Source organism: Corylus avellana, chromosome 1 (genome assembly GCF_965113065.1).
Source record: "Corylus avellana chromosome 1, dhCorAvel1.hap1.2, whole genome shotgun sequence".
Taxonomy (NCBI): domain Eukaryota; kingdom Viridiplantae; phylum Streptophyta; class Magnoliopsida; order Fagales; family Betulaceae; genus Corylus; species Corylus avellana.
The window spans coordinates 46,623,985-46,636,435 of record NC_142490.1 but is presented as its reverse complement, the minus strand read 5'-3'; the positions used below and the strand labels follow the sequence as shown (position 1 = coordinate 46,636,435).

Genomic DNA, 12,451 nt, shown 5'->3' with positions numbered 1-12,451 from the left:
ACTTGGCATTCCCCACATGACACCATGACATGACATTATTGCTTTTTCGTGTTATCTCATATGAATCAAACGTCTTTTTATTGGAATATGATTCCCAAACAACCTAGATTCAAGAGTTAGATGGCTCTAATAATTCAGACAGCTCTATAACTACCACTCTAATTCACCATTTAGTACAACTTGGGTGAATAAAAGATTTAGAATGTTAGATACAGTAGTGACCACACGCCAAGAAGTACTAGAAGGAGGCTGAAAAGATGACAAACGCTTAGAGAGGTTCATCGAATGTTTGACATAAAAACATCTGACACTTAAGTTAGTAAGGGTGGGAGGAAAACAAATTGATATAGTATGAAGTGTATAAATGAGTACTTGGAGTTGGTGAAGGGTCATTTCTTTCTTATATATGATCGTCTTTTCTATCTTTTATGGTAGAATTTGGAGTCTCACACTCAAATTAATGTTGTTGAGAGAATCAAATGTTATTGAGTACACAAACAATTCCCTCCCGCTAAATATTGAGAGAGGCATCTGACGTGAGAAAAAACATTTTTTAACATGGCAAGAAGGAGAATCAGTTGTGGTGCATCCACTCGAGCTACAAGTGCATCATAGTTTTAGATAGGATTGGTCTTGGGCCTAACCGACGAGCCTCTTTTTGACCCATTGGCCCTGATCTACGCTGATAGGTCGTTGAAACGCCTATCAACGTGCGCACCTTATGGGCTCTTCTATAATGGAAGATTTAGCTACATTTGGGTCTAAGACTGAGGGGCATTGGGGCAAACATGCCTTATGGACTCAACAGAGATGGGTACAACATAGGATAAAGTTTTTCTCCATATTAAATTGAAGAAATTTTGTTCACTTTCTTATAGCCTATTAAACTGATATTTATCATTAAAGCATATAATTCCTGCATATATTTTTAATATTACTAATAAGGTATTTGAGAATCATATGCTTTAAAAATATGTGTCAATTAAAAAAAAAAAAAAAAAAAACTGTGTTTACCATAATGGATATCCCCTGTTGAAGATTAAAAGACCTAAAGAATATTCAAAAAGAGATGATGATAGAATTAACACATTGAAGTATCATTTTAAACCAAAACAATATGAGCATCATTCATCGTTGATTCGTTTCAATTAGGAAATGGACCATCATTGTTCGCTTTGCCATACACCACATTGACTTTGATATTAATTATTACAAAAATATATATATATATATATATACTTTTATATAACGTGATAGGAATATCATAATTCAAAAGTACTTTTAAATCTAAAAGTTTAAACTTAATTATATTGTACCAATAATTCATTCTTTTATAACTATATATAAGTAATGCAAACTTAACTTCTGAGATCTTACAAGATTAATAATTCTTTTTTAAAAAAAATTATATATATATATATATATATATAATGGAGGGATAAAATTGATAGGTATATAAGAATTAAGGAGGAGTTATTCCAATAGAGTAATATTATCAACTTGGTTTCCCATGTTGTTTTGTACTACATGACGTTGCTTGTTCCACTCATGATGGACCCAACCCATCCCCCACCCGGGCCACCCCCACCTCTCTCTCACACACACAAATCTTTTATCACTCACTCGTCACTCTCCTTTCTTTATTGCACTGAACTCTGAACTCCCTGTAAACCCAGGAAACCTCCCCCTCCCCATCTCTCTCTTTCTCTCTCTCTAGGGACATGGATAGCCAGAGAGTCAGGCCAGAGGCGCAAGCCTTCTCACCTAGTGGCAGCGGGAGACGAAGCAGCTGCTCCGCCTCGCCCGAGTTTGAGTTCTGGATGATCCGAAACCCGTCCTTCCCACAACCCAATCTCGTCTCCGCCGACGAGCTCTTTGTCGACGGTGTCCTCCTCCCTCTCCGCCTCCTCCCCCAACCAGACCCTTCCCCAGAACCCCCCAACGCAAACCCAGACCCAGAGCCTCCCAACAAAAACCCAGACCCAGGACCACCCGAGTCCGCACCCTTTTCAATCACCGAGTCAATCGCCTCGTTCAGCGGGTCAAAGCGCTGGAGAGACATTTTCAAGAAAAGTAGTAGTAGCAGCAGCACGAAAAGCCCAGAAGAGAAAGACAAAGAGAAAGAGAAAGAGAAGAAGAAGGCAGAGAAAGAGCGAAAGGGTGGGAGCGGGGCGAGCTCGGCCGAGCTGAACATCAACATATGGCCATTTTCGCGGAGCAGATCCGCCGGGAACGCCAACACCCGACCCAAGTCTGGTCCCGGGGTTCCGGGCACCCGGAAGGTGAACAGCGCGCCGTGCTCGCGGAGCAACTCGGCCGGCGAGTCCAAGTCGAGGAAGTGGCCGAGCAGTCCGGGCCGGGCCGGGGTCCATCTGGGTCGGAGCAGCCCGGTTTGGCACGTCCGTCGTGGAGGAGCCTCGGCGCTGAAGAGCTCCGAGCCTGTGGTTCGGTTCGAGAAAGGCTCCAAAAAGGACGTGCCCGACACGCGCCGTGGCAGAACCGCCGCTAAAGGTGTAGATGGCGCGCCGAAAGCGAGGGTTTTGAATTTGAATGTGCCGATGTGCATTGGGTATAAGCACCATTTGAGTTGTAGAAGCGACGAGAATAGCGCCGTTAATAGCGGTGGCGCTGGTGGCATCAACAATAATCGTAAAATTATTGATAATGGCGGTGGAAGTGCTAATGTTGGAAATGGTGGTAATATTTTCAGCTTGAAAAGTCTATTTACGAAGAAGGTGTATTGAGATGAACGTAATTAATTAACTGTCTCATTATTTATTATTTCTTTGAGAGATTATGTTACTAGTTGCTGTTAATTTGTTGAACTTTCTTGTTGTTTTTGTGGTTTTTTTTTTTTTAATCTTTGTAATTAATAGAAAATGTAGATTTTCTAACTTTTTTCAGATTGGGTTGTATATGGAATTTACTTTTGTGTTGCTAGTTCTGTTCATATTTCAAATGTTTACCTTTTTTTTTTTTGGTTTTTTTAATTTATTTATTTTATGTCGGAGAACCTCTCCAAAGCAGAGCCTTTGGACTCACTCCTACAGGGTAAATTTCGGTTCCATGCACCACACTCTTGAAAGTTTCCTTACACAAAACTGATTAAATCATTGGCTTTTCACCAGGAGGTGCGATCCCAAGAGATTGTTTGCAACTCTAAGGTGTTGAACCTTAGATCTTGAAGAGAGCAAACTTTAATAGAATGCTTACTTTTATATTACTAGTTTTGTTCATATTTCAGAATCTCTACTTTTTTTAATGGTTATTTTTGGACAAAATTTTTCTCCAAATTCAGTTACCAAAACATTAAATTAAGAAAATGGGGAAAGGTTTTTTTTTTTTTTTTTTTTTTGTCATAGACAAGTGATGGAAGCCGTGTTTTGGTAACATATGTTTTTCTTTTTTACATGCAGAAATGTCAACCTTTCATGGGATGGAAGAAAATGCTTGATTAGTGCCAAACCTTGTTTGGATCTACTCCAATTTCTGAAATTAATCCAACACTACTCCAATATAATTAAATATTGACAATAGTAACTATGTTTTGGGTTTCAAACGAGATGCCCATTTTCATTACCGTAAGCAGAGTTGCATTACAAATAACCGACCCAACAACTGAATACTAACCCATAACTATTACAAGACAAACAATAACAGGCCCACTAGCCCCACCACTACGACTACTACACAATCTCATAGCCTCACCAAATATTACTACTAAAAAAAAGCTAAAAATCACGTTTCTCTACTTTTTAGCTATTAACTTTTTTAAAGCATTATCAATAACTTTACTATTTTAACTATTCACTTTCATTATTCTATTTAAATATTATTTTTTTAAAATTTCTTTATTCTTTCTCTAAAAATCTATATTTGTAATGTTTGCTTTTTCTTGAGGGTCGTATTTTTGAGTATCTATCTTATTCTAATATAATATAATATCTTGTAAACAGGTTCGATCCCAAGGAGACACGTGACACATAATATAATATCATATCTTGTAAACAGGTTCGATTCCAAGGAGATAAAAGCATTTCCTCATCACCGTTGCAGTCGCCTCGCATAGCAAGAGACAAGAGTCTGCTTGTTTCCTCAGCCTGCCCAACAACCTAGCCAAAGTTTCAATAAGACAATGTTATTTAAGAAAGCTTTTGTATTTATATTTATATATTCATTTGCATTTTGCTTCCATGGCCCCTACCAAACACCATTGAAGAGTCAATTGGCCGCTTCAACCCCAAAGTGTGACTTGGTCAAGACAACGCACTTATAAAGCGTAAGAATGAAAGGTGTTTGTGTTTGTGAACAAATACCTTGCAATTGTTATAGAATGTCGTAAAGTTTTCTGCCAACTCATAGAGGTATTTACACAACAAATTTGGCATGAGAGTGTTGCAGGCCTCCTCAACGATCTGAAAAGTGAAATGGCAGATGCCGCAATCAGATCTATAGACATCATGCAGCTAAAAAAGTTACAATCATCCTGACGCCATAATTAAATGACATCTTACCTCAGAAAACCGAAGCAGAAGAAGCCCCAATGCACGTTCATTCGCATGAGCCAAAACTATTGCCCCAGTCTATCTCAAAGAAAAAGAAAGTAAAGGAGGGAAAAAAAACTATGAAGGTTTAATTTGCACTTATTAATTTAAATTTAAGTTTATTCACTTTTCTTATGATTGGTAAGTTACACATGCATCCTGTGAGACTTGGAACCCACAACCTCACCCTCCACCTAGGTAACCGAAACTTAACATAAGACTTTAAGGTATATATTGCTGGAAGTAGGAAGAAAACTTACATTCTTCAACCCTTCTGTGTCTTTACCACATTTCCCGATGATTGAACATATTCGAGCATGAGCATACAGCAAATATACGGCAGTGTTTCCCTGCTCATATCAATTTTAGACAAGTTAGAAACAAATACAAGTGGTAGCAGCTGCAACAAAGTAGTAGTTGCAATAGTAACATCTAAAGCATAAATGGGTAGAGAGAGACTATATAGACAACAAAACTTTACAGTAACTATCAGTAATCAGTTTTTCTGCCAACTCTAAAGGTGATTGATAAATCAATACAACACAGTAACATGACAACATAAGAGTAGGCATTGCCTAAATTATTCTGTAGCGTAAAACTGATCTAATATATTTATAGCTACATAGCTTAGCTTCAGATAATCTGCACACCCAAAAGCAGTGAACGGTAAATGCACCTTATCTTTCAACATCCTATCAAAACTAAACTCATAGTCGGTTGATCTGTAATTCATCAAATCAGCATACCTGCCAAAACCATTTTAAAATTACAGATTAATGCAATATCAGAGATAAAATTAATAAGAAATATCACTATGACCTTCAAAATGAAGTGAACAACAAAAATCAAACCATATGATGGCAAAATAACTTAACTTCATATGATAGCTAGAGATTCAATGTCTTATGGTGGGGATACTTACAAGCTACAGCTCATACTATTGTCTGCAAGAACTTATATAGCTTTGTTTATAGTATTGATGGTATGAGTATGGAAAGCTTACTTAACAGCACCATAACCAACGGCCTCGGCAATTTGCTCAAGCTCCTCTTCGGTCCATTCTATGTCCTTACCTAACAAAGATAGAAGAAATATTTACGGATTTCATAAGTTTATATGCTTAGCAGTAAGAACTTGTCATAACAACAGACAATATAGATACATTAATGGTCATAGGTCTGAAAAATAGAAGATGTGACATAACCAGGATTATATAAACAAGATACAGAGAGTGAAACCACATGGTGACAGATAAAACAAAAAATAGGCCATTCACCACCATACCACGATTGATAAGGGCAGTTTTACTGCGACTCTTGGCTTCATCAAGTAAGTCAACTAGCAAAACCACTTCACTGCTGCGAGTTCTGAATCGCTTCCTATTTTCTCCAAGAACAACACCAAAACCCACATGGCAAGCTTTAGGGTACATTTTACCATCAGCTGGCAGCCAACCTGCACGTTTGGCAGCCTGAAATATATAAAGCAAATGCGTCTCTAACTTTATACTTCCAATTGCAAATTAGCAATAGTGCTACCCATGAAGACAGTTTATTCAAATTACTGTCAACTACCAGTTATGAAGATTAATGCAAACAACATAAGTTCAATGACAAACAACATGCATGAGTTACCAGAAAATGGTTCATGAGATAAGGCTTTGGACACATACCTTAAACACCATATCAAAGTGTTGCTTCTGACCAGCATCAGTAACATATACATCCACTCAGCTTTCTCTTCATTAAGGCGATACCTACACATTGTAAAGCACTGAGCAGTCAAATAAATTAGTGATACAAACTTAAGACAACTGCATAGAGAGTAAATAACAACACCCTTACGTGCAACCTATCTGGAGAGTGACCGTGGCGGGAGGGAAGAAAAAAAGAAGAAGCATCTAACTGTTCAATCAGTTTACATTGCTTGTCATTAAGAAAAAGTCGACAAGGCCAGCCATCAATACATGTTAGAGATCAAACAGTATACTTTATCTCGGGCTGTGAAAAAACCCGCGCAGACATCTGACCATCCCTCAACAATGTTTCTGACAGGAGCGGGTCGGATGTTGGAAGATTTTTTAAATTCAAGACAAAGTGTAGTCGGAAGTCAGAACAGGGGAGGAATTTCCGACTCATCCCGGCCTGATCTGATTGTAAATAACGATATTTTCAATGTCACAGATATTGAACAAGCCTCAGTGCATGTAGTGGCTTAGAAGAACATGTAAAAAAGACATTGGTGTGGCTTGTTGTTTGGTGTTTTAGGTTGCTTAGAAAAATGCATAGAAAAAGTTGCTAAGCTTCGCACACTATATATATATATATATATATATATCAGCAACAACAATCCATAGGAAGTCATCCGCAATTTATTCCTTAAAGCATTAAGCAATTACTAGATAATTATGGCAATTCTAATGTCAGTGTTATTCTTTTGATGGTACTAACATTTAAGACACTTTACTAAATTATGCGACTCGGATAGTAAGGAAATAGGGGTAGAAGAAATGTACATGAGAACAGCTAAAGGATCATAAAACTAACTACTAAGGAATTAATCAACTTCACAAAGTTCATCAGAACCAAGATAATAATAGTAAAAAGAACTAACCAAAGTGCAGCTAGATCAGTTGAAGCATAATTGTAACCACCATCACTGTCTTCAATTAAATCTTTGCTAGTCAATTCCTTCAAAGCCACAGGTATATAGGGATTGTAGAAGCTTTCCCCCTGTCAGCAAGAAAATGCATATGCAAATATACATATCAGTTTGTTGGCTACCTTTCAGTAACTCGCAATTAATATAAGATCTGATCCAAAAATGCTGGACACTAAGATCTTAGTAGTCTATATGAAAGCAAGGATCCATCTGCATTTCATGCAACGTTCATGAAAAAGCTGTAATGTCCACACTTTCAGTTTATTTTGATTGCAAAACTACTATAAAGTAGTAATGTGTTGTTCATGTATGTCATTGCTTAAGCAATACTGAATACCACAAAGGCACCAAAAGTTCAGCAGGTCTGTTACTAAAGCTCACATTGCAGCCAACAATGTTATTTAGTTCGACGTCCACCCACCCCCTTATCCCCCCAATCCCTCACCATAAGGAAATAAAAAAGAGAGGTGCAACCAAACAAACATCTTATGTAGCTTAGGATGTTTGCATCACTTTAACCCTCGTATTACACATATCTTTGTTACATCTAAAACTCACATCTACTTAAATGGGTTACATGTTATTTATGCTACTTCAATGCACCAACATACCTAATACCTGACCAAACCCATCCCAGCCCTTTATCACCTTAGCCAAATGAATAATATACAACTTTCACTCTCGATATGCACAATGTAAGAAGAAACCAAAAGTAAATAACTTTCTAGTGGCACCATGATGTCAAATGTTTGCATACCTTTTCCTCTAAATGAACTCCAAGCCGCTTATAAACCTCGTTGAACTCTGTCTGACTGATTTCGCAAATCTGCACCCATGCCCCAATGTACTTCGGGTCCCCTCCCTATCAAAAGTTGAGCCATGCCAACCTCAGTTCTTAAGATATTGCATTATCTGAGATATCAACCTCAATCCATACGCTACAAAAGTAAATAAATCACCTGGAGGCAAACCACTGCCTTTGTGCCTTCTTCTTAAACTCGGAATCATTATCAAATTTCTCCTTTGCCGACTTATAGAATGTCTAGAAAAGTGAGATTCGAGTTAGAATAAAAATCAATCATTTAATTTTTGCGTTTTAAGAATATATGACAAAATAACTCATCTTGAAGCATATCTTAACTCCGAGTTTATTTTGCCGGAACTGGCAAGAGCACTTAAAATGTGGTGAGGTATATTTCCTAACAAAACAATTCAGTTTGACCTCACTATCTCTCTCACATTTTATTTTAGTAGAAAGAATAATTGTTAAGAGTTGCTAATTCAAATATAATATATACCAAAGATTTTCCAGTTTACTAACAAAGAAGAGCAAAAGGAACAAATAAAGGGCGTTGTCCAAATTTCATCTTTCCAGCTTACTTGCTGTTATAAAAATGTTAATAGAAACAACCACCTTCAATGAAGGGTGCATCTTATATATGACAGCACGAAGTTAATCCATTGAAAAAAACAGATGATGAATACACCACTAATGACTATTACGTGATTGGATCAAGTTGTGATTTAAATTGAAAAAGTGCAACATCAACTTGGTAAAGAAATAAGACAAGATCCAACAAGATCTTGATGTTTCCGCATACCTGCAGATCTCCAACAGCAGTTTTACTAATATTTTCCCAATTTGAAACCTTCTCAAAGAGGTATTCAATCAACATACCAAACTGCAAAACACATAGGACAATATATGTAATGTGCCAATGAAAAGGGGAAGATATTCTTCAGTATATAATAACTCATATTTCAATCAATTATGAAACAACAACAGCCATTTAACTATGGATGCTCCAGTCATTATAGCTCACACCGAACATGAGTAATCTAGTCTCTAAAGTATGCAAAATCAGAGTATTGGATCCTATCCTTATGAGTAATCTCAAAGTTCAACATCATTATAAGATTACCCAAGTGGAAATATAAAGCTAGCAAACATAGCATGTAATGCTACCTTTATCCAATTAGGAAGACCTATTGGAGATGAGAACATGTTAGATGACGGAAAAAACTAGAAAGAGAGATTATACTCACCACTGTCCATCCAGAAATCATTTAGATTTTAAAGTACATCAATACAAGCTAATGGATTTGATTCAAAGAAAACGAAAACCAATGACATTATCGGTTTATACATAAAAACAAAACTAAATTCATAACTTAAGGCCTTGTCAAACACAAACAGCTTCTACATAATAAATACAAATTTTCACAAGGCAGATTTACCTGAGTACCCCAATCACTGACATGGTTTCGCCGAAGAACTTCAACATGTGAAAACTCAAGCAAACGGGCTAGCGTGTCCCCAATAATAGTAGACCTTAGATGGCCTACATGCAGTGCTTTTGCTATATTAGGTGAAGAAAAATCAACAACGGCCCTTTTGATTGGAAGCTGTGGTGCCCAGGTATCAGCACCATTAATTAGCATTTTTTGAATACCCTGCAGCAGCAATATTTAGAGTTAACCAACCATAAAAATCTTTTATATCAGTTGCAATAAAAATAAATCTCTCCCTTGCTTTTAGATATATATTATGAGATAATGTGACATTCACATATCCTGACGTAGCTACAGACTACAGAGCACGATTCTATCATATCTGACTGAAGGAGATTTCGCATGATGGCCTACAAATACAGAAAAACAATGGAGATAACTATCCGATACTATCAATTCAAAGTTTAATACAGATATCAAGACCATCCATGATCAAATAAGTTATAATAACCAAGAAGAACATAGAAAAGTAAAGAGAACGTCAGTGTCAATACCTGTCCAACAGATTGGGGACTCTTAAACTCAGCTTCCTTTCCTTTTATTTCATTCCATATGTCCATTGCATTATTACTGCACCAAACACAAAACACTTGTAAGCAAACCCCATAACTACAATTCACAAATATTTTCATCATACAAGTGAGTGTAATACCATTGGTAATCGCCATATTTAGCATGGCTGCATGCAGCAACCGACGGTTTTACATCCGGCAAACTAGGCACCGTTGCCTTAAGCGAGGCTTCGAACAATTTCTCCAGCTTTCGCATCAAATCTCCCACACTTGGCTCCTCCTATGGCACAATCCAAAATAACTTTTTAGCAACAACTCAATTGCACCGCAAGACGAAATTGGCATCAAAATAATACAATCTTATGTAATCGCGAGTTAAATCAACTTACATTCGCCATTGTTGAGACTGTCATGAGTTTGCACCAGAATTGAAGGGAAAAGGCGCGGGGATTACAGGTTTGAGAATGAGCAGGAATCCGGCTTAGGTGCTATGGGAGACGGTGTGAGTCGTGTGACGGCACCTAAACTGTTAAAACAACCAACGTTTGAGATTGAATAGGAAAAAAATAATAATAATAATAACGGTTGAGATTTAACAGAAAAAATATTAACTACAGCACCATAACCTAGATAAATGCTAGGAATATTATTATTATTATTATTATTATTTTATAACTTATTAAATTAAGGGTTAAGTACTTTATTGTTCATGTGGTTTAATTTTAATTTTAATTTTTTTTTTTTGGTCGTTGGTTTATTTTTTTAGGTACTCTGGTTTGCAAAGAGGGAGATGGTATATCCGTCTAAATTCGTTCAAAATTTGACGAAACATTATATTAATACCAATAATAATAAATTGATAGAGTTCATATAATTAATTTTAAAAATATATATTTTTTAAATTAAAAACATTAAAAAATTAATTTAAGAAAAGTTTTGTGAGCGGGTTCGAGTATTATGTTAATGGCATTTTTGTGTCTAGTGGCTTTTTTTTTTAGGGGAAATTATCTTTTCCCCGTGAACTATCACGCGATGATCATTTCTCCCCATAAACTACTAGCTTTACATTATGACCCCATCAAACTACCATTTTGTTATTAAGACCTACATTCCATCAGTCAAGGCCGTTAAGTCTAACGGTCAACTGTACTATTCACGACATATGTACGACATTGATTGACAGAGGGGAGTTTTTGGTAACGAAATGGTAGGTGGTAGTTGATGGGAGAAATGATAATTTCCCTTTTTTTTATTTGTCATATAAACTGTTTTTCATTGTTTTATTTTTGGATTAAATACTAAATATCCTTTGGGGTTTTGTTGTTTTATTTGTCCCCCCTAGGATTTGATTTTTATTATAAGAGGTCCATGTGATTTTGATAATAGATCAAATTAGTCATTCTAGTTGACTTAATGGAAGTCTACGCGGACTAATCAAATGTTGACACGTGGCACATACTTAATTTTTTAAAAAAATTTAAAAAATATATTTACAAAAAAAAAAAAAAAATTGGGGTTGGCTCCTTAGCCATTTGAGGGTGGCCGAAACCACTCCCAACCACCATTGGGGCCCCTTAAGCTCCATGGGGGTGGCTGAGACACCCCTAGTACCCACTGGGGGTGGTTTCGGCCACCCCTTGGGCACCAAAGGGGTGGCCTAAGGGGGTGGCTCGGCCACCCCCATCCGGCCAGATGGGGGTGGCCATGGCCAAAGTGGGTGGCCGAGCCACCCCAAATGGCCAAGAGTCACCCCCAATTTTTTTTGTGTTTTTATTTTTTTAATTTTTTTTTAAAAAAAATTAAGTATGTGCCACGTGTCAACATTTAATTGATCCACGTGGATTTCTGTTAAGTCAACTGACAAAGAACTAATTTGGTTTATTATCAAAACCAACGAAACCCTAATAGGATATTTAGTATTTAACCCTTTTTTTTTTTTTCACCCAATGGCTGAGACAGAGAGAGCCAAACAACGTTGGCTTCCCACTTTTCCACGAATTTCTGAGCAACGAAAGCGAGCAAGAGGACGATGGTGAAGACTGAGACTGAGACCGAGAGAGAATGAAAGAGAGAGCGGAAGAGAGAGAATGAAATAAACAAACCTTGTGATCAGAGCTTCGGTGGGATGTTAAGCACGGTTGAGCGGGACCAGCGTAGAGTGAGGCAGAGAGGGAGGGAGGCGTGACTTGAGAGAGAACTGAGGGAGTTTGGGAGACGTAAGAGGGAGGCATGAGAGTCTTGAGAGAATTGAGGGAGATGGAGGCGTGAGAGAAACTGAGGGAGCACATAGAAATTTAGGAGGAATAGGGTTTTTTTTTTTTTTTTTTTTCTTCTTTATGTGTATCAGCGGGGCGGGTAACCGCTACTCAAAAAATTCTATTACCGCCCCCATCCCGCACGAGTTGGAAGAAATCTAACTCATATCTACCAAAAATACCTAAA

The 12,451-nt window shown here is 37.3% G+C and overlaps 1 protein-coding gene and 1 pseudogene across 2 annotated transcripts; one reads left to right on the top strand and one right to left on the bottom strand.

The window, feature by feature from the left end:
- The first annotated feature begins 1,601 nt into the window (after nucleotides 1-1,601).
- On the top strand, nucleotides 1,602-2,848 carry LOC132171594 (serine/arginine repetitive matrix-like protein). The gene has a single exon (XM_059582959.2). The coding sequence runs from the start codon at nucleotides 1,722-1,724 to the stop codon at nucleotides 2,742-2,744; it is 1,023 nt and encodes a 340-aa protein (XP_059438942.2). The 5' UTR covers nucleotides 1,602-1,721; the 3' UTR covers nucleotides 2,745-2,848.
- Nucleotides 2,849-3,979: 1,131 nt separating this feature from the next.
- Nucleotides 3,980-10,521, bottom strand: LOC132170133 (arginine--tRNA ligase, chloroplastic/mitochondrial-like; annotated as a pseudogene). The gene is made up of 17 exons (XR_015909459.1): nucleotides 10,399-10,521; nucleotides 10,150-10,289; nucleotides 9,992-10,067; nucleotides 9,739-9,847; nucleotides 9,444-9,659; nucleotides 8,807-8,887; nucleotides 8,165-8,247; nucleotides 7,963-8,067; nucleotides 7,158-7,276; nucleotides 6,217-6,300; nucleotides 5,829-6,015; nucleotides 5,548-5,617; nucleotides 5,221-5,290; nucleotides 4,805-4,894; nucleotides 4,515-4,583; nucleotides 4,317-4,415; nucleotides 3,980-4,112 (listed from the first exon to the last, which is right to left on the bottom strand). The product of XR_015909459.1 is annotated as an arginine--tRNA ligase, chloroplastic/mitochondrial-like (transcript).
- Between the last annotated feature and the right edge of the window lie 1,930 nt (nucleotides 10,522-12,451).

Bases quoted from the DNA above. Each gene is read 5' to 3' on its own strand.
- LOC132171594 (XM_059582959.2), top strand. From the start codon at position 1,722: ATGGATAGCCAGAGAGTCAGGCCAGAGGCGCAAGCCTTCTCACCTAGT.